This window comes from Phyllostomus discolor, chromosome 12 (assembly GCF_004126475.2).
Source record: "Phyllostomus discolor isolate MPI-MPIP mPhyDis1 chromosome 12, mPhyDis1.pri.v3, whole genome shotgun sequence".
NCBI lineage: Eukaryota > Metazoa > Chordata > Mammalia > Chiroptera > Phyllostomidae > Phyllostomus > Phyllostomus discolor.
The window spans coordinates 31,745,751-31,768,369 of NC_040914.2; the positions used below are offsets into that span (position 1 = coordinate 31,745,751).

The 22,619-nt window shown below is 47.1% G+C and overlaps 1 protein-coding gene across 1 annotated transcript in view; it reads right to left on the bottom strand.

Annotated features, from left to right (window-relative positions):
- The window catches only part of GABRG3 (gamma-aminobutyric acid type A receptor subunit gamma3), a 346,751-nt gene that overhangs the window by 16,174 nt on the left and 307,958 nt on the right, over positions 1–22,619 (bottom strand). Inside the window, exon 6 of the mRNA XM_028503676.2 lies at positions 19,659–19,796. Within this exon, the coding sequence (XP_028359477.1) occupies positions 19,659–19,796 (138 nt within the window). The remainder of the gene's footprint in view (positions 1–19,658; positions 19,797–22,619) is intronic.

Below are 22,619 nucleotides of genomic sequence, written 5' to 3' on the forward strand. Positions count from 1 at the left end.
TATTTTAAATGTTACAGAACTGTGTCCTGTAACATGACCTAATCGCAGTATTGATTATAAATAAAATTTGTGGTGTGGAGGATTAAGCAGAGGACAGAAACTCTCCAAGTCCATCTTAGAAGGAACCCTGCCACAGCAGAAAAATCTCTAGACAGGCTGGCCAAGTCAAAAGGAGAAAAAAACACAAATGATCAACATCAGGGATGAAAATGGGGACAAAACCACTTAATGACAAAAGAATTCAATGAACAATAACTCTGCAACTTTGGTGAAATGCACATATGTCATGAAAGACACAAACTGCCAAAAACTTACTCATGAAGAACTAGATGACCTTGTATCTATTACAATGTTAATTTTTATTCAAAGACATTCTTAAAATACAAGTCTAATTGCAGATAGTTTCACTGCCAAATTCTATCAAGCATCTAAGAAAGAAATAGCACCAATTGTCCACAATTTTTTTCCAGAAAACAGAACAAAAAGTAAGTTTTCCCAGCTCATTCTGGGTGGCCTGCCTCACCAAGAACAAAGTATTACAAGAAAAGAAAAGAAAACTAATGAAGGATAATATCCCTAATAAATGTCAACATAAAAACCATCAACAAAACAAGAGAAAATTGAATCTGGCAAAATATATAAGACACACAGCACAGCAAGTAGGGTTCATTCCAGGAACGCAAGGCTGGTTCACATTAGGAATCCGTCAAAGTAATTTAACAGACTAACAGACTTAACAGGAAAAATTATTGGGTCACTAAGGGAAGGTAGAAAAATAATCTGGTAAAAGGAAATATCCATTTAGGATTAAAAAAAAAAAAACCCTCCTAGAAAACAACCGGAGATAAGAAAATTCATTTCCTAATGAGAAAGGGGTCCATTCCACAAGAGAAATCATCATTCTAAACACATACACATCTCATAACGGAGCTCCAAAATACACAAAGTAAAAACTCACAGAATTGCAAGGAGAAACAAATCCACACTTACGATCAGAGGTTTCCTCCCTCCCTCCCTCAGTAACTGACCCAACGTGCAGGCAGAAAATAAATGAGGGTAGGAAAGGCTTGCACGACACTAGCAGCCAACTTGACCTGACTACACTGATTGACAGAAAACACTCCACTCGGTGCCAGTGGGCTACAAATACAGTCGTCCCTCACTGTATCTTGGTTCACTTATTGCGGCTTCACTGTATCGCGGGTTTCAAAAAGCCCACGATACAGTGAAGCTGCAATAAGTGAACCACGATATAGCAAGGGACGACTGTATACTTCACTGGTGAGTACCCATATAGAATTTTATACATTGTTAAAATTACGTAGGTTTAAGGGTGCAGAAAGTGTTTAAGGGCATATGAAGTGTTTATAAGAGTCAGGGGAAGGTTAATAAGAGATTGGGAAAGGTTTATAGGAGTGTGGGAAGGGTTTCTAAAGCCTTAAAATATATATAAATAATAAAATAAATATAACGCCACTACTTTGTGGATTTTCACCTATCACGGGGGTCTCTGGAACGTAACTCCCGCGATATATGAGGGATCACTGTATTTTGCAAGTGCATGCAAACCGTTTGCCAAAATAGTCTATAATCTGGGTGGAGGGGTTGAGCAAAACATGAAAATAAGAGAGAAAACTCAAGGACACGGATAGCAGTGTGGTGATTATGGGGCAGAAGGGTGCGGGGAGGTGGAAGAGGATAAAGGGGGGAGAGATGGTGATGGGTGGATACCAGCCCTGGGGTGGTGAGCACACAGTACAGTGTACTGACCATGTGTTGTGGAATCGTGCACCTGAAACCTGTATGACTTTGTTAACCCCCCAAAATTCACCCCAATAAATTCAATAAAAAGGAGAAAAAAGATAAGTCTTAATAAGTTTTAAAAAATTCAGGTGAAAAAACCACATTCTATTATCACAATGGAATTAAAGATCAACCACAGAAAGATCTCTAGAAAATTTCCAAATATTTTGAAATGAAATATCACACTTTCAAGCCAGTTGCGCACTGGAGGCTTTTGCTTCTGGGGAGATGCAGTGGATGAACTTTTCCCTACTCTTCCCACTAACGGCAACTAAAAGCCCTGAAAATTGTGTGTAAAACAGATATGAAAATTTTTGGAAAAATAAGGCAGAGCAACTAGGGATGTAGGGACCCAAGAAGCAACATAATGGTGAGTTCCCCCCTCCTTTTAAATTTTTTTTAAAAAGATTTTATTCATTTATTGTTAGAAAGGGGAAGGGAGGGAGAAAGACAAGGAGAGAAACATGAATGTGTGGTTGCCTCTCGTGTGCCCCTTTCTGGGCACCTGACCCACAACGCAGGCATGTGCCCTGACTGGGAATTGAACCAACAACCTTTTGGTTAGCAGTGTTCAATCCACTGAGCCACACTGGCCAAGGCTAAAAAAATTTTTACGGTCTACTCAGTCAAACACCACAGGTCAGTGGGGACCCACCCCCTCTCATACCACTGAGGATGAGTACATCCCAAGCCTGCTGGGCGGTGAGGAGGTCCCCCCACCCCCACCTAGGTAGTGATGGAACACATCAAGTAGGGAGCCAGGACTTTCCATTGCTCCACAGCGCTAACACATTCCTTCACCATCAGATGCTAGTGCAGACCCCTGGGGAACCTGGACTCCCACCCCCACCCAGCAACGATGAGGCGCCTTCCCCGTCAGGGTTGGTCTGAGAACAGGGGCCTCACCCTCTGAGGTTTCTGCAGAGGTGACACCATCCCATCACCCTTTTGGAGAGGCGTTAGAAGACGTCAGCTGACACGGTAAGACCTGCTCTCCTGACATCACACCTATGCCCAGATTTCAACTGAAAACACTCACAACCACAAGAAGAAAGGTCTTAGACAGAAAAGGATGAGATGCCAGCTTACACCAAAATGGCAGAGATGCAAGAATTATTTATAAAGCAGCCCCTATTGAGACGTCTCAATGAGCACTCATGAACATAATAGAAACACGTGAAAAAACAGAAATCTGAGGGAAGGAATAGGGCAGGGGTGTCAAACTCATTTTCATCTGGGGCCACATCAGCCTCGCGGTTGCTTCAAAGTCCTAACATGTAATGTCAGGACTGTATACACGTAACTACCCCTTAACTAGGGGCAAGGAGCTTGGTGCTGCTGCTGGGTAGAAGCAAGGTGGAGGGTCGGATTTGGCCTGCAGGTCTTGTGTTTGCCGCCTGTAGAATAGAGGGTCTAAGGAAGAACCAAATGGAAAATTTTGAACTAAAACCCACAGCTACTCAGTGAAAAATCTCAGTGGATGGATTCAACACCAACATGGAGGTGAAAGAAGAAAGTATTAGTCAACTGGATGATAAAACCAGAGAAATCAGGCCTGACCCACGTGGTTCAGTGGGCTGGGCGTGGGCCCTTAAAGAGTTGCTGGTTCGATTCCCAGTCAGGGCGCATGCCTGGGTTGCGAGTCCGATCCCCAGTAGGGGGTGCATGAGAGGCAACCACATGTTGATGTCTCTCTCCCTCTCTTTCATCCTCCCTTCCCCTCTCACTAAAATAAATAAATAAAATTCCCTCTCTCTAAAATAAATAAATACAATCTTAACAAAACCCAGAAATCATCCAATTGGAACAACAAATACTGAGAGAAGTAAACATAATCTTAGGGATCTGTGGGACTCTAACATAAGTTCAAGTGAAAACCCAGTTCAATAATTTCTTTAGAAAAGAAAACAAAACATGTACAGCTCACTCATATCCCCCAACATCGGCACTTGGGGAAATCTACAACTGGAGAAATGGAAACTGATGTTCCGACAAAGCTCATATGCTTCTGCTTGTAGTAGCTTTATTTGTAGTAGCCAAAGATTAAAATACAGTCTGGCTTTCCTTCACTGGGCGAATAGCTGAAGAAACGAATCAGTACTACATTACATCCACTCACTAACATCCAGCAATCTCGAGAGAATTATGCCAGGTGAGAAACAGCCACGCCCCCAAATTCCATTTGTCTGACTGCACTTGTGCAGTGACCCAGAGATGGGGAGACAGACGTGGCCAGCAGGTTCATGGTGGCTGAGGACTACGAGGGGGTGGCATCAGGAGGGAAGTGAGCATGAGGATAAAAGGGTGACACCTGAGACCCCTGTGGTGACAGGGACATTTGCATCTTGACTGTGTTACCAACTGTGGTCCCCTTTTCCCCAAAATATTACCTTCAGGGCAACTGTATTATTTCTTACAATAGCATTTCAATCAAGAACCATCTTAAAATAAAAAGGGTAATTAAAAAAAACACCCTGTCAATCATAGAATAAATGAAAATGTAAATTGGAAAGTATATTTTTAAATCCTCACCAAGGATATGCTTTTTTTTTTTTTAAGAGAGGGAGAGAAACATCAGTGTGTGGTTGCCTCTCCTGCGCCCCCTACTGGGGACCTGGCCTGAAACCCAGTCATGCACCCCTACTGGGAATTGAACTGGTGACCCTTTGATTTGCAAGTCAATGCTCAATCCACTGAGCCACACCAACCAGGGCAGATATGCTTTTTAAAAAAATTGATCTGAGAGAGAGAGAGAGAGCGCGCACTCGAGAGAGAGACAGACAGACATTGATCGATATGAGAAACATGGACAGGTTGCCTCCCATATGTGCTCCAATTAGATGGAAGTGCAACCTGCTTACGCGTTCTAACTGGGAATCGAACCCACGGCCTTTTTGTGTTTGGGTCAATGCTCCAACCAATGGAGCCACCTGGCCAGGTCCGAAAGTATTTGTCAGTGAATGAAAATGGTATTGAATGTAACCGTTGAGTGACAATTCACTTAGTAAAAAATATCAGTGATTCTGACTCAGACTCTGTGCCAGATTTGATTAGCTTCATTTACTGGGACCATCTGATTTTTATTAAATGCAGGTCGTATGCTCTCCCTACCTCGAGTGCCCTTCCTTTACTGTTGCCAGCCATTGCGCCCTGAGCCGGCGCTGCCTCACTTTGTCATTGGGATCCTATGGGTCAAGGTCATTTATAGCCAATGCCTTAGAATGCTTCAGCTTGTAGGGAATGAAGCATAGGTCAGCTTCTAGAAGGTGCCTCTTTCTCAACATTCATTCTGTCCTCCTACTTGTAGGAGGCTCCGTGGCTATACATCACACCTACAACTACAGAGAAAACACCTCGTTTCTCATCCCCAGCTGGTGAAGAAGCTGCCCTCACCCTGCCCATTGGGACGGAACCCAGGTACAGAATGCAGACGGGGAGAGAGCTGAGCTGGGCTATTTCATAGGCATATTTTACTCTGTAAACAATCTGTTCGAATCCTGCGTCCCAGGTCCTTGGGGTTTCTCACCGGCCTTGGAGACCAGCTGCCGGGGAGGAGCCTGATTTAGATAGATATAGCCTGCAGGAGGAGCCGTCTCCGTGGGAAGAGACGCACCGCGTCTGTGAGGAGGGTCGAGAGCAGCTTTGAGCTGTTTCGGGAGCACAGTGGGCTCCCTTGGGAAAGGGAGTCTGCGTCTGGCACGTCACCGCAGCTGACAGCTGTGTTCTTGGGGGACAAATGTGCCAATTCGCTTCCACCACCCTCCTGACATTTAGGGGCACACATTGGTTCTCATTTGGGTCAGACAGCACCCCCAGGCTGTATCTAAGGCCATCATTTACCTTTTCATTTCCCCTTATTATAAGATTTTGGGGTTAATTTAAAAAATATCCTCACCTGAGGACATGGTTATTGATTTTACAGAGAGGGGAGGGGACGGTGAGAAACACTGATGTGACAGAGAAACATCCCTCTCTTTCCTCTCCCATGTGCCTCAACCAGGGACCAAACCCACAGCCCAGGCACGTGTCCTGACCAGGAATCGAACCTGTGACTTCTTGGTGTACAAGGCGATGCTCCAACCAACTCAGCCACCCGGCCAGGGCTCTTGGGTTGATTTTTTTATGGACAATGACTGAAAATTACCAGAAGTAACAGACACTTGGTGATACCGTAGTGCTGAGTGCTGTAGATTTCACACTCCACTACCTGAAGTTCTTGTAACAAGTGATGTCCCCTACAATAAAAATGAATGAGAACCCGGAGTAGTAGACTGGGCGCATTTTTAGGATTCCAAATGGACACATGGGACTTGACAGAGAAGATGCCCCCAGAAAAGGAGGGGGAATTTGAGGGGCTCCTTTATTTAACACAAGCCTTGTCCCCTGTCTGTGCTTGTCAAGGGCCACTGTCCCCAGACCTGCTCCTTGCCCCCCCCCCCCCCCCGTCCCCACCCTGCTCTGCAGCTCCTGGAGGTGACAGCTGGGGCTGGTGCCTCAGCTCCTGGGAGTGGCTGAGCGATGCCCAGTGGGAAAGGTGCTGTCAGAGGAGAGACGGGGACAAACCTGGCACCGAGCCCACCAGCTTCTGAGAGGCGGCTCGGAAAGTTCCTCTGTTTTCCCAGTGCCCCCACGGGGGGCAGGGGAGGGTCTTCCACCCTTGCTAACCTCTGTGGGTTTGGTCTCCCCTCCCATCACTTGTCTGACCAGTTGTCTCCTGCGTAGCTGACGTGTCCCCACCCTTCCTGTGCAGAGGGAAATGCGCTTGCTCCTCCCATTCACCTGTCACCTTTCAGCTCAGGGCCACCTTTCCCACCGCTGCCAGTGCAGCACTTTGCCTGGCCAGTCCCCCTGGTGCCCCAGGTCCGGGGTCCGAGGTCGCCTGTCAAATGCTCATGGAGGACTGTGCCTGTGTGTCCCCCGCACACTGCAGTCATCCTTTCCTGCCTCTCTGTGACATTGTGAATCAACGTCCCTCATCCCTACTGACTGTAAACTCGTCAGAGCAGGCCTGTGCTTTCTGTACTATTTTGTTCCCGATGCCTGCTTGCAGGAGAGGCTACTCCCTGTGGATGGTAGCTAAACCCTCAGCTGGTGCATGAATGGAAACCCACTTGCTGCTTTAGACTGCGGCCTAAAGGTGGATGGGGGGCGGGGGGCAATAATACCGTGGCCCCCCGATCCTCCCCTGCCTTCCTCCTTCTTTTTAAATTTTCTTTTATTTTTATTAAAAGGTTTTTTATAGATTTTATTTATTTTTAGAGAGAGGGGGAGCGAGGGAGAAAGAGAGGGAGAGAAACATCAATGTGTGGTTGCCTCTCGCGCGCCCCCTACTGGGGACCTGGCCCACAACCCAGGCATGTGCCTTGACTGGGAATTGAACTCACAACCCTTTGGTTCACTGGCCAGCACTCAATCCACTGAGCAACAGCAGCCAGGGCCTCACCTTTGTTTTTGTTTTTGTTTTTTTTTGGTTACATTCTTATCACCTGCCAACTTTCTTTCTTTTTAAAAAAAAAAGATTTTATTTTATTTATTTTTAGAGAGGGAAGGGGGAGAGAGAGAGAGAGAAACATCAATGTGGGGTTGCTGGGGGTTATGGCCTGCAACCCAGGCATGTACCCTGGCTGGGAATCAAACCTGGGACACTTTGGTTCCCAGCCCACTCTCCATCCACTGAGCTACGCCAGCCAGGGCCACCTGCCAACTTTCTGATGTGCTTTGTAGACTCAATGAAACAGTTCTCTGCACACACAGGAATTTCTGGGGTATCTACGATTCCACCACTGAAAGTCTTGCTTTGTGGAGAAGCAGCACAGCGACGTTCTGCCTGGGTTTGGCGAACGTGGCTTGTCTCTTCATGCTCAATCTTCTTCATCTGTGAAATGGGACTTTATAAATGACTAAATGTGCAGCCCTCAGGACAGGGCCTAACAGAAGAAAGCTGTCACCTGTATTTCTAAAGGATGCCAATCATGCAGGTGCCATCTGTTACCTTTGCTGTTTTTCAGAAGGAAGACGGAGGAAATTCACAATTTGTCTCTCAGTTCTTGAGTAAGGGTGACCAGCGTGATTGAGGCCAGTGCTCACTGCTTATCAAATATTCTCAGGAGACTTACTGCTTCTTATGTGAAAATAAACATTTCCATAAAAACAACAGCTTTTCACCAAAAAGGAGTTGGTTTTTGAAAACAAATGTCAGACTGATCCTCAGATTGGAGGTGAACTTTAAAAGGTCAAGTTTAAAAAAAAAACAAAACTGGATTGTGCCTCTCATCAACCACTGGGCTGTTTATCATCCGTAATTTGTCTTGAGAGTTGAAGCTATTGTTTCGGTAATGGATGGTTTTTCATGGAAAAAATGTGCATCGGAAAGCTAACCTCCCCCGTGGACTGTATCTTGTTCCTGAGACTCCTTTTGGGAAATTTTCTATCAGGGATCAATTAGTGCTTGGATAGGAGCAAGCAACCACTTCATCAAATAGGGTTTTCAGTATCCTGGAATTAGTCTTACATGTGCGTGCCAAATTAAATCCTGAAAATTCTAAGAACTGACATCACGGGCAGGCATAAGTGTGGAAATGTGCATCTCCAGCCACACGAGGTCAGCGACCCCAGGATGCTAGAAGGACTGTGCGCAGTGTCGTTGTGATTGGCCAGGTTTGTCTGATAAGAAGGCCCTAAGGGCAGACATCATTTTCTTAAATTACCATCGAAGCCCAGCCGAAGCTCAGCGACGTCTCACAGAGGCGGTGCCGGTCACGTGAGTCGGTCAGCAAGCCGTGCGAGGAGAGTAGTGGAAATTGACAATGGTTCCCATGAAAAGTGCTAAGGGCTGGACTGGGCTTGGATTGTTCCAAAATAAAAGTCAAGGCCAGAAGGCAATAGAGCAACATCTACAAGTTCTGACAAGAACTTGCTGCGACTCAGCCAAGACGCCATAGAGAATAAGGGTGTGGCCGGATATTACCAAACACAAAAGCAGTCAGGGAACACTACACTCCTAGTCTTTCATGAAAGAAGTACCTTAAAAATAAAATCCTCCCGATTGTGTATTGGCTCAACGTAAGAACTCGGGGAGGAAGGGAATGTGACCAGGAAGCTTGATGATCATCATACGCACTTCAGTGTAGAACTAACACAAAACGACTCTGGGAAATACCAATCTGGAAGATCCTTGGCAATGTACAGAACCTAGCAATGGGAAAATCACAATGTAAGCCATGAGCAGCGATCTTACAACAGCAGTGTCTCTGAGCAGCCTGGCACCTGGGTGTCACCGGACTTGACCTGACATCACTGGGAGGCGGGCGGTAGCAGTCAGGGTCGGAGCCATGCACTGTCCCTCAAACTGGCCCCAAACCCCCGAGCCCTGGAATATTCCCTTAGCTGTGTCTTCCTGTTGTGCCCCATGCTTCTCACAGGATGTGTTCAACTCCAGGTGTGTCCCCACAAGCTGGTTTGAGGGCATGGATATCCCACATCTGTCAGTGTCAAGACTACTGCTTTGGCCACGGCTGGTGTGGCTCAGTGGGTTGAGTGCTGGCCTGTGAGCCAAAGAGTTGCCGGTTCGATTCCCAGGCAGGGCACATGCCTGGGCTGAGGGCCAGGTCCCCGGTAGGGGGCGCTCAAGAAGCAACCACACATTGATGTTTCTCTCCCTCTCTCCCTTGCTCTTTCTTTCTCTAAAAAAAAGATTTTAGAAAGCTTTTTTTAAAAATGTATACTTGAAACATAGAGATCCTATTAACCAATGTCACCTCAATAAATTTAATAAAAATTAAAAGTTGCAATACAATAAATCCTATTATTAAGAAAAAAAGACAAAGCAACCCTGTGTTGGAAAGGGACTGGGCGGGGACATCTGAACACAACAGGTTTGTCTACGCCAGACTTACCCTTCAGCCCCCCAGCTCGCCCCAGCGCCGGTGGAGGGGGGTGGGCGGCAGTCACCTTGGGCCGTGGGCTTAGCCACCTCACGATCTTGGCGGAATCTGGAGTGTTACCCTCGCATCATCCTTACATCCGTTTGAAGTGAGACTTAAACCAAGACCAAAGCATTTCTTTTTAAGTAACTCCTTTCATCTTCGGCTGTATTACAGATGAAGTAAAAATCTCTGAGAATGTTCCCTCTCCTCTTACTTAAGATGCATTTGGGGAGGGATGATAAATTCTCGGCCAAGTCCGCATCCTTAAGTCCTCATTAAAACTGCGGGCTTGCCAGCCTCTTTTTAAGACAGACACTCGGGGTTCCAAGTTCGGCGGAATGAACCCTGGCAAAATGGTGAGTCGCAATGGGCAGTGCCGGGGAGCATGCCAACCTCTGGGGCTTTATTTATTGATGAAACAAAGGCATTTGGTAAACGGGATCAATAGATTACCCCGAGACAGTTTGATGGCAAAGTTTTTTTTTAACTTTTTAAAATTAATTTATTTATAGAGAGGGAAGGGAGGGAGAAAGAGAGAGAGAAACATCAATGTGCAGTTGCTGGGGGCCGTGGCCTGCAACCCAGGCATGTGCCCTGACTGGGAATTGAACCTGCGATGCTTTGGTTCGCAGCCTGCACTCAATCCACTGAGCTACACCAGCCAGGGCTGATGGCAAAGTTTTAATGAACAAAATTACACAGGGGATAATGGCGACAATGGCGAGGAGGGGTGACGGAGAAGGAGGTTTAGGGGCATGGGAACTGCCAGTGTAGCCCATGCATTTGAAATAAGAACATGGAGTGAGAGAGCAATTTCCAAATATCCTGAGATGGTGCAGTTTCTTCTTCTTGTTTGTTTTTTTTTTTTTAATCCTGGTCTGAAGTTATGTTTATTAATTTTTGGAGAGAGAAGAAAGGAGAGGCAGAGAGAGAGAAACATCAATGTGAGTGAGAAACATCGATCAATTGCCTGCTGGATGCACCCTGGCCGGGGATCGAACCTGAAACCTAGGCATGTGCCCTGACCGGGGATTGAACCAGCAGCGTTTTGGTGCATGGGATGATGCTCCAACCAGCTGAGCCACCTGGCTGGGGCATTTGTGTAGCTTCTTAATTACATTCTTTACTTTCCCAGGAAGAGTAAGAATAATAGTTGCGGGCACTCTGAGAAGAGTGAGCCAGGGTCGTGGGTGAATGCACAGTCTGCGCTGCAGTGAGGGCCTTGCCCTGCGTCACCCGAGCAGAGGGGGTTGGGCTCATATGGCGGAACGGCCATCTAGCCCAGTGGGGGCATCTGGGCAGCAGAGCCAAGGGAAGAAGGAGTGGGAAGTGCAGCACCAGGGACCTGCTGAACCGAAGTGTCCTGCTCAGCTGAGTAAGTCTGTTGCTCTAGAGCAAAGCAAAGGCAGAAGGTGGATGAAGGAGTGTGAAGGGGCATGACTCTGACCTCTGACGTCTTCAGTGGACACAGAGACAGGTGTCGGGAAGGGGCAAGGGCAACAGGAAGGGACGGCAGGCAGGGGTGGCGGGGAAGAGGTGAGGAGTTGCCCCCATGAGTCGTGGCGAGCGGACAGAAAAGGAGAGAAATGTTCAAGGAACAGGTCTCCTGTCCGGGGAACTCTGGGACCTTCAGCAACAACCAACAGAAACTGAACCAATGAGAAAAGTGTCCCGGGCAGAGAGGACACGCTGCGCAGGCGATCTAATGGATGACGTACTGCGCTCATAACATCGCGACACGGTGCGGGAAGATCGACCCCGGCCGGCAAACGTTTAATCAATGATCTTGGGAAACAGGCCCGCGTGCCCCCAGATTCCACGGTGATGGAGCCAGAAAACGGAAATCAGACCAAAATCTGCAGCTGAGCTGCTTTGGGGATGGACAGGAACAACGTCAGCTCCCGACCCCCAGGGACTCCACATTAAGAAATTAATTCCCCACTAGGCACCCCAGCTCCGGAGGGGTCTCAGACCATCGGCGACTCGGGCTTCCTGTGTGGGAATCCTGCCCGGGGCTCCTGCGGGACTGCGCACGCGCAGACCAAAGAACTAACTACAGGAACGTGCTTTGTCACTTTCGCGCGTGCCCGCTGAGACGTTTGCCTCCGCACCCCAGAATACGTGTGATCTTGTCAAGTTCACTCGATGGAACGGTTCCTGGTTAATTACACTTTAAATCACGAAGCTATAAACAAGCGGCGAGGCTGCTACCGAAATTTCAAAACACATTTTCTTTCTGCCGTATCACCTTAATGTTCCCAGAGTAATATTTCTAAGGGGACGATGAAATGTTTGCAAAGCGGGAGCTTTATCTTTTGCACTTGTCAGCTAAACGGGTGACTGCTTTCCTCTTCCAAACATCCACCTGTCTACCGAGTACTTCCTTTGAGCTAATTACTTTGCTGGTTTCCCTGGGACCGGAGTAGGTGAATCTGCTGGGAAACACACAGGAGCTTAATGCTGGGATGTGACCAGGGCTGTTGTTAGTTCACTCAATTGTCTCTGAAACCTTATGCGTTTTCAGCACTGCCCACCCCATTTTACAGGTGAGAGGACTGAGTCTCCAACACACGACCATCTAAGGCAACACAATCATAAGGACGGGCCCGGGGTGCAAACCCAGGCAGGATGGCTCTGCGGGCTGTGTTCTCACCGGAGTCTCCTGCTTCCTCTCTGATTTCAGTCACGACACGACTCCCTGTGTTCAGTGCTACCCCAGGGCCAGGTCGGGACACTGTGCCATTGAATGGCCATCCTTCTGAGCCTAGTCTTGGAGAGATTTCTTAAAAACAGAGCCCAGGCTGAAAGATGTCTGTGCCTGAGAAGGCATGTGCTGTGTGGTGCTTGCTAGGTGGTACTTGGAGACACATCCTACAGGTGGCTTTGGCCCTGGGCTGGGGAGTTGGGTGACATCTGCCAGAGCAGGGTGCTATGAGCAATTTCTGGGGTGATGCTCTCAGTGGGGGTGCTTGGCAGCTACCCCGAGACTCTCCCAGGATGGCTCGCCATGTGATTTCATGAATGAGGATACTTTTACGACTCAGGTTTGCCATCTGTAAAAGGGGGCTAATAACATAGCTGCCTTAAAGGGTTGTAGTGAAGGAAATAAACAGTAAATGTTAGCTGGCATTTTAGAAAAATCCTCACCTGAGGATATGTTTGCTGATTTTAGGGAGAGGAAGGGAGAGAAAAACACTGATCAGTATGCACCCCAACTGGGGATCGAACCCACGGCCTGTCAGTTAAAGGACAATGCTCCAACCAACTGAGCCACACCAGCCGGGGCATTAGCTGGCATTTTAAACAAAGGAATTATTAGCATATACCTTGCCAGAGTTCTAAATTTCAATGAGAACACAATTATTTTATAGATAATTTTAAGTGATCATACCCCCTTTGGTCAATGTACACAGATATAAGACTTTTCTTCTGATCAAATGATTGGTAGCAGTGACAAAGCACCACAATGAAAAGTAAATGATATATCCTATCATCTGCACCGCAGACCAGAGCAAGGAACGAAGCTTCACCCAGCACCGGACGAGAGAAAATAAAATATCCTGAGGACCAAGAGTTAGCCACAGGAAGTGAGATGAATGGTCTGTAGCTGTGACCTTCTGGAAAAGTCTCGGGCCTCACAGGAAGGTCTGGCATCAGCGGCAGCAGAAATGGTGGCTTACCATGGGCCAGCCTGCCACCTTCCCGAGACTCGGTCCCCCTCATTAACAAAGATATTTGCATGCCTTACTTTCCTCAAAGTGCAAGAGGGAGGCCAGTAAACCACCCCCCACCCCCCACCAAAAAAAAGGTACATGTGCAAATATCACCGTCAGCCTGCACTGAGTGCTAAAATTTGTTCCAGTCCCACGGAAAGATAATTTTGCTTTTATGGAATAATGAATGAAATCTGGGTTTCAGAGACCAGGCACCGTCGGGCGTGATTTGTATCACAGAATTTCAATTTTCTCCGTGGGTGAGCCGTTCGTTCAAGCCAGCCGTGTCTTCTCCACGCTTCCTCTCTGACTTGGATGAAGACGATGACTCACGGTGGGCCTGGAAGATTTTTCACTCAGTCTTGTGAACACAGACGCTGCGGCTATTGTTTAAATTCCGGCTCTCAAACCCAGGCTGATTTATGACTCAGGTAGCACTCAGACAAACACGACGGGAGCCAGGAAGAAACCGCCTTTCGAGTTCCTTCTACCGGGGCGGTTTTAAACAGGCGTTTCTATTCGTGTTCAAGATAGCGCTCGATGACTCGAACACGTCTCATTGAGTGCAACGCTACCAGCTGATTTAACCGAGTATTTAATAAATACAGTCAACAGGTAAGTCTCACAATGCCCCCTCGCAGGAAGTACGTGAAGGCCCTAATAACAGATGTTAGTGACATGTACAGATGGCAGTGGGGTGCTTGGTCACTTAAGTCCACAGTAGCCACATAAAGAGACGGCAGCATCCTGGGTATTTCTGGGACGTGGGTGCAGACGGGTCACAGAAGCAGCTGAGGTCGGGGGAGGGGGTCTGATTCTGCCTCACTGGCCTCTGTGCTCTCTCTTCGCCAGAAGATATTTTTAACATTTCAGCTGCAGCATGGATACTGGCAATATATAAAACTTCATGAACAGAATATTGTTTTTGGACTTTGGACAATTACATACAGAAGCTGCTGAACCTAAATAATTTTTTTTTTTAAATCCTCATGGCGGGGGTGGGGAGAGAGAGAGAGACATTCATTGATCAGTTGCCTCCCGTCCCTGCCCTGCCCAGGGATCGAACCTGCGACCTTTTGGTATGTGGGCAATGCTCCAACCAACCGAGCCAGCCAGCCAAGGCTTCAATATTGACCAAATGGCAAAATTACCATATAGTCACACCCGGCTGTGTGGCTTTTGCCTTAGCTATGGACGAGTGGCTCTTTCTCACGGTTCCTTTAAGAATGACAACTTGACTCTCTTACAGGAAGGATCTGGGGCCTCGTCATAAACAGGCACCAGGAAGGAGCCTCTGGTGCAGTTAACTCGGGGTGTCTCCTGACTTGGGAGCAGGCTCCGAACGCCCTGAGCTTGCAAAAAGCACACCCACTGAGGAGCCGGTTTTCTCTCTCTTGTCCCGCTTCATGAAGCTCGTGGTAGATGCTTTCACATTCAGGATGGAAAGTGCTGCCCACGTGGCTGTAGACAATGGACTCGGGTTCCCACGGACATTATTATGAGCAGGGACACCCTGAGTTACGCATCTTCAAGGCTTTATGAAAGAGAGAGACAGCAGCGTGCTGTGGAGATCACAAAATTAACCGATTCTCATTTTCTCTCTCTCCTTAGCCTGGAAATGATCACCATTTCACCCTTATTGTTACGGGCTGTTTTGTTGGATATAGAATTCTGTTTCTTTTCACACTTGGGATTCCGCTGTCTCTTGGTCATTGTGATTTCTGGTGAGAAGTCAGATGTTGGTGTTCATTTGCTCCTGTGAAGGTGACGTGCCTTTTTTTTCTCTAGATGCTTAAAGACACACTTTGTGCCTTCGGTCTATAGCACTTCCGTTATTACTCATGTTTCAGGGTTTACACGTGTCTTTGTGTGTGTGATTCGCGCTTTCATCTCTCTGGGATAATTCTTTCCGGGATAATAAAGCAATTCTTTTTCAGATATTGCTTCTAACTCATTCTTTCTGGCCTATACTTGTAGGATTCCATTTTCACTCAATTCTTAATATTTTCTTTACCAGTTACACTCAGTTAGAACTTTATATATCATATCCCACATATTTATTGCTCTCAACTTTATTACATTTTTCTCAATTTTTCTTCAGGTTTTTTTGATAGAATTTTTAAAAAGATTTTATTTATTTATTTTTAGAGAGGGGAAGGGAGAGAGAAAGAGAGGGAGAGAAACATCAATGTGTGCTTGCCTCTCATGAGCCCCCAACTGGGGAGCTGACCTACAACCCAGACCTGTACCCTGACTAGGAATTGAACCCTTGACCCTTTGATGTGTAGGCCCACACTCAATCCACTGAGCTACACCAGCTAGTGATTTTCTTCAGTTTTGATATTTTCTATTGTTCTAGATTATAGTTACCTGGTCATATTTTCCCCTTTAATAATTTCTTATTACATTTATCTTTGGTGTTTATAATTAAAATTCTGGAACTTTTTTAGAATTCCCATTTTATTGCTTTTCTTTTTATAAATTCCTATTTCCTGGTGAGACTATCCATATTTTTATTTAGCATATTTACTCTTGTCTTCTGTTTGCCCAAAACTGTTATTTCCATACTAAAGCCTGTCTTGGGTAACTCCAATGTGTCAATCTGTCTATCTGTTACGGTTTTTCCTTTGAGTTTTGTTTATTTGGCAATAGTGCACACTTGCATGGAAAATTGTATGAAAATTTTTATTATCCTTGAAAGGGAGTTCATCATTTTGTTTTTTGGCCAATACATTTGGGGACTAATCACTTCAACAAGATCGGGGACTGGGGTAACTCAAGACTGAGCTATAGTCTGACAAGTTTTTCCACGTCACGGTGAGTGACAGAGACGGACTTCTCCTCTTCGTGGGTCCCACAGTCTCTCCCCTGCACCCACGCCCCTGCCCCCTTGCCCTCATGCCCCCACGCCTCTGCCTGAGTGACAGCAAAGCCCTGCAGGTATCTACGGGAAATGCACTCTCATCATCAGCCTCTCTGCGCGCCTGAATCATGACCAGACACTTACGTTTTCTCTCTGCAGACTGGGCTTTGGAGAAATGCATGAATGAACGGCTACCAGGGACATGCTCTACTGAACTAAAAAGGCCTGTGAAGAAGTTCAAGGACAGGCGAAGCAGGCACGGCATGGTGCTGCTTCAGGGTCTCTGATCCACCAGGCCTGGCCAACAAGTCCCATCAACCCCGAGTTGCTGCACGGAGAGGAACAGGATCCCAGGAATCCCCTCGGTAAGAAGCCATCAGCTCGGACCTCCCCCAGCTGAAACAATGTTTATGAGGCCATTCTGGGGATCGTCTGCAGCCAATGTCAAGCTGGGAACGGTAAGCGGAAGCGTACCGGGCAGCATGAAACCCTCCAGAATGATGTTGATCTCAACAGTATAAAAACCAATTATTTTTTATCAGTCAATGAACTCCCATAGGGAAAAAGGTTTTGTTGTTGTTGTCGTTTCTATGTCCAGACTTGGAGACATCACAGCGTGAGAATGTGACCATTGAAGAAAGAAATGCCTGAGAGAGTTATGTTTCTTTTCGAGTTTTCACGTTGATTCTTTTGCGAACGCACATTGTTTTACTAAGTCTACTTCCTGGTTCCCATCCCCTAGGTCCCGCGGACAATGACTGTCTGGGAGGACCGCACGATGTGGCGATTCATGCCCGCCGGGGGCTAACGGTGCATGCAAAGGTTACTAATTAATGAGCATAGAAGTTTTTTTTTTTTTTTTTTTTATCATCCAAAGGATGCTTTCCTTTTGCGTATACTTATGCAAAACCTGTGTGAACTCAGATCCCTTGTGATTTTCTTCCAGGCCGCAGTATTGGGGGAAAAATGAATCGCCTCCGTGGAAGGAACTGACAATGCTCCATACTAAAAACTGAAATGAGAACTAAAATTGCAGACTTCCCTGTGGCGGATGCAATTCTTCTTTCCCCGTTTCTGAATACACGGGAGAGGCCCACGCCAATGGTCAATATTTCTCCAGGATATAGGCTGGATTCCTGAGCAGTATGCTGATTTGGGGAAGGACTATTTTTCTGCATTTTTGTCTTCAACTATGACATTTCAATACTCAATATGTCTCCTAAACCTAGAAAACATTATTAGACACAAACGGAATGCCCAGACTAATGTCTGGCAGATGAATGATGTGGAGTGGGGAAAAGGCTGGGTTTCGTGTAAGAGACAGAAGGAGGGGACAAAGGAGCGATCCAAATGACTGCTCAAGGTCACTTCCACTGGGGACCCAGGACCGAGGGCACCCAGGCTGCAGACATGCCTGGGAGGGGGTGTGAGTCCCGTGGCATCATGGGAGTTTTGGAAGCAAAGCGGGAGATTCCCTCGTTGACTCCTCCCTCCTTCTAATTTGCATCTGATTAGCTGGAGGCAAGTGGATGTGTTTTTTTAACATGGTTATTTCTTGAGAACGTGCTGTTGCTTATTTTCTAAAGAAGGTATAGTGATCTGTGACAGAACGTGAAATTTCACGTGTAAACAAGGGGAACGAGATAAGAGGCGCAGACGGGGGAGGCCCTTCTGTCCATGCCAACACGCGCGCTGCGTTCATGGAGGGACAGTCTTTGCCATGAGTCAGAAAAACAATTTCTGGGGAACAGTCCCTTCCTGTTCCCAAAGGAGGACCCTAAACATCGTTCCTGTCTTGCGTAAAGTCGAGCATGATATGATGTCTGTTTGTTATGCTGATGTACAGTCTCTCAGTTAGTGCATTAATCTCTCCTGTGGACCATGGTTTTCCAGGAAGACCAAAAGCTCCTTGTTGCCAGTGAGGTTTTTTTTTTTTTAATCCTTATGCATGAATATTTTTTCATTGCTTTTAGAAAGATAGATAGATAGACAGACAGACAGATAGACAGATAGGGAGGTGCGAGAGAGCATTAATTGGTTGCCTCCCAATACCCGCCCTGCCGGGGGGATCAAACCGACAACCTAGGCATGAGCCCTGACTGGGAATCGAACCCACAACCTTTCAGTTCCAAGACAACACTCCAGTCAACTGAGCCACACTGGCCAGGACCACTGAGGGTTCTTCAGACTCTCTCACCCCCCACCATTCCTAGCATAGTAATTGCTGGACTCCACACCTCCCTGTGTAGTGGTCTCTCACAGTCAGTTTCAAAAACTTGACCTTGCATTTCCTCTTGTTGATCAAGACGTCACCGAGAACAGCAGGAAGGGAAAAGCAGCATGGACATTTGGTATCTAAATGCTAGAACAACACCCCCCCCCCCCCCCGCCGTTTGGTGGCTGCCATACACCCCAGAAGCCTACTGCTTCGTTCCAACCTCCCAGGGAGCAGAATTAAATTAATGGAGGTGACTCATAGTTGGAAAAAACTCCCTGAAAACATTTTAATTTCTGTTACTGCCACAGTGCATTTAAGTAAGTTATAGTCTTCGAGTCCTTTAACCTGATCCGTATTTAATGGTTAAACACAGATGCCCCTCCTCACCTTTGCCACGGTGACACCTAGGGGGAGGTTCTGCTTTTACCCGCCCATCAGCTAGCTTTCCAGACCTTTCTTAATGTATGCATAGCTCTCTATTTTACGATCTATCCGGAATTCAGGCTGCCCTTTAAATGCAGTTAGCATTAATTAGCAAAATTCACGTCTTAATCTAGTCCCCAATAAAACAAATTATTCTAGCACTTTAAGTGCTCATCTATTATTCATATAGACATATAATAAGATCAGTAGAAAGACTGGGTATCATTCCATCTGCACCCCAAATCCTGTAGGAAGAAAACCAATAGCAAAGAGTGGATCATAGCAATAAATTAACACTGAAAAACAGGCAAAACCCCTGCAAAACAAAAACCAAAAAACACATTCAAATGCTTTAAGAGCTGAAGTATCCCCATTCATCTACTTGCATCTTATAAACACCCCAGTCTGGGACCGAACCTGCAACCCAGGCATGTTCCCTGACCAGGAATTGAACCTGCAACCTTCTGAAGTATAGGACAATGCTCCAATGAACTGAGCCACCTGGCCAAGGCTTAAAAAAATGTTTTCACTTTGAATCAGTTGCTTTGTCTCAAATACCACTTAGGGATTGTGACTGCCTGAATACAATTAGTTAAAACATGCCCATGAAGGAATTCTACATGAAAGCTGTGACTATATGACCCTAGGTCTCTGGGGAAAATAGTCAGCTTTTTTTTTTTTTGAGAGCTACACTTTTCTCTGTTCATTCCTACCTGCCGATGTTGTCATGATTTCCGTGGTGTTTCTGAGGCCCATGAAGTCAAACTGATAAAGCCGCCAGGATTTCTGGTTCGCGGTCTCAACTGAGTTTTTCCTCCATCTATAAATCATTTCTTCTTTGGGGTAGCCATCTAAAAACACAGAGCAGATATTAACACTTCAAGATGTAGGTTCATACAACAGTCAGGTCAAAATGATAGCGCTGATCACTTAGCAGGAGTTAAAAATCTGAGGCCCCATTTGGTCTCTGAGTTTTCCTGGGACACATGGAAACTCCAAAAATGAATGGGCCCAGGACACCCAATGCTGGGGAGAGTTGGGGGATTGCCGTTGAAGACCATCAGGATCCGCAAGGGGTTCACAGCCACAGGGCCGGCCGGCATCTGTGTGGCCACAGCGCACAGGGTGGCCGCTGTCTTGGAGCGGCCAGGCTGTGGTGACCTCCCAGGACGTGGCTGTGGTGACCTGCCAGGGCAGAGGCTGTGGCCAGAGTATCTGGAGCACGCAGACCCTATGACCCAACCTCCCAGCCCACAGCTGCCGCTCCCTCCCCTCCTCCCGGGAATCATACCAGCCCACGCTCGGGAAAGATGGAGGTAATGAGGCTATTGCTCTGTGAGTCAAGAGGTCAGCTGACTCTTGGTCCTGCCTGGACATTCGTCTCTGGGCCTGGTCAGTGAACTTGGCCTTTTCCAGAGCCCATTTCCCACATTGTTAATTATTACCCCAGGAAGCACAATGCCCTTTGCATTTATGTTCATGTCATCCTTCCTGAGAACATGCTCAGATAAGTATTTCCAGAATGTGACTATAATTATTTTCTAGCTTTATTTTCATATTTAATTTGTTAGTCATCCTGAAATTACTTTGGCCAGGGTTTTCTACTTCTGTGCCAGTTTTCTGTGTGTGTGTGTGTAACTGTGTGTCCGCATGAGTGATATTATTATTATTATTATTAATTTTTAATCCTCACCCGAGGCTATGGTTAGAGAGAGGAAGTGGAGGGAGATAGAGATCGATGTGAAAGAGAAATATCAATGGTTGTCGCCCATGCGTGCCCCAACCAGGGATCGAACTTGCGACCTCTTTGTGTACAGGATGATGCTCCAACCAACTGAGCCACGAGGTCAGGGCTGCATATGTGATATTAACAAATACCATTCGGCGTTGTTCTCTCTCTTCTCTTCCGGGACCCCCATGGTGTGAATGCTGGTATGCTTGATTTTCCGAGGCTTCTCATACTATCTTTGTTTTTTGGATTCTTTTTTATGCATTTATTTATTTTTTGGCTGATGTGCTGGAATGTCTTCTGCCTTCTTATCTTCCAAATCTCTGATTTGATCCTCTATTCTGTCTACTGTTGATATCCTGTAATGCAATCTTCATTTCAGTAAATGTATTCTTCATTTATGACTTTTTAAAAATGTATTCTATCTCAATTTGTGTGTTCCCTACCTCTGCTGAAGTTTGAAGTTCATCTACTCTTCCCCTAAGTTCCTCGAGCATCGTCATAACCAGTGTTTTGAACTCTGTATCTGGCAGATTGCTTATCTCCATTTCGTTTAGTTCTTTTTCTGGGGTTTTGTTCTGTTCTTTCATCTGGGAACAGATTCCTTTGTCTCCTCATTTTGGCAGCCGCCCTGTGTTTGTTTCTATGAATTAGGTAGAGCTGCTATGACTCCCTGTCTCGGGAGAGTGGCCTAATGTATACATGTCCTTTGGGGTCCAGGGCACAGCCTCCCTGTTCACCCAGGCTGGGCCCTCCAGGTGCACCAATCCGTGTGGGGCTGTGTGTGCCCTCCTGCTGTAGTTGAGCCTTGATTGCTATTGGTGCATCAGTGGGAGGGATTTACCACCAGGCCAATCAGCTGTGAGGACTGGTTGCAACCACCGTGGAGGTTCAGCTGGATTTGCTTCAGCAGAGCTCTGGTTCCCACTGAGTTTATTCCTTGAGTGTGTCCCTTGTGGAGGTGGCCGGGTGTGCTTTGTTGTGGTCGGGAGCTGTCCACCAGGTGCGCTGGCTCTGGGGCCTGCTGGGAGGGGTGGGCCAAGGTCAGCTACTACCTGTGTTCTCTCTGCAGCCACATGGCATGAACCACAAGTGACTTACAGATGGCTGCTGCTTGTCCAGGGCTGGGAGGTGCCCGGGGGAGGCCAAGCTGAGAATCAAGTCCGGCTGCCACTAATGCCGGGCCTGGGGCCACTCAGCAAGAGGTGTGGGCCCCACGGAGGCCAGACTGAGAGATTTTAGTAAAGCCCAAAATATGAGTCGAGATGGGTCATTTGTATGGAAAAGCCACTGGAAACAGCTTGGGTGGGTTCGAGAGCTGGTTGGGGCAGGGGCTCAGGGACTCACTAGGGAAGGGCAAACAGTGGGAGCCAGGTTGATGGAGTCTCAGATACGGCCCCCCGCTGCCAGCTCTGTTGGGGGAGGGCTCAGAAAAGGAATGGTGGCCTCTGCCGGCACTTCTGTCCGGGAGAAAGCTGCCCCTAGAGCTCTTGCTCCAATGCCAGGCAACTCAGGTCCTCCCAATATGTCCCTGCTGCCCCAGCACTGGAGCTCAGAACTAATCAGTCTGACTACGTCCATGTGCTGGCCCTTTAAGAGGAACTGCATGGGGCTCCAGAAGCCTCTGTCTCAGCCACAATCATGCTGGTTTTCAGCCAGAACTTCGGGGTCTTCTTTTCTTAGCCCTGGAACCCTGAGTGGGGGGGGGGCTGCTATGGGGCTGGGATACCCCCTTCCCCCATCCTTGGAAAGGGCCCCCACAGCCAAGGTATCTTTTCCGATTTTTATCCACCACATGTGGGTGTGGGGCTGGCCAGTTCCCTGTCCCTGCCCTTCCTGCTAGTTTTCTTCTTTCTGTCCCTAGTTTTGTAGGACTTCCGATCAGCTAGATTTCAGGTTGTTCTGCAGTTCAGCTGTGATTCTGATGTGGTTGCAGGGAGATTTG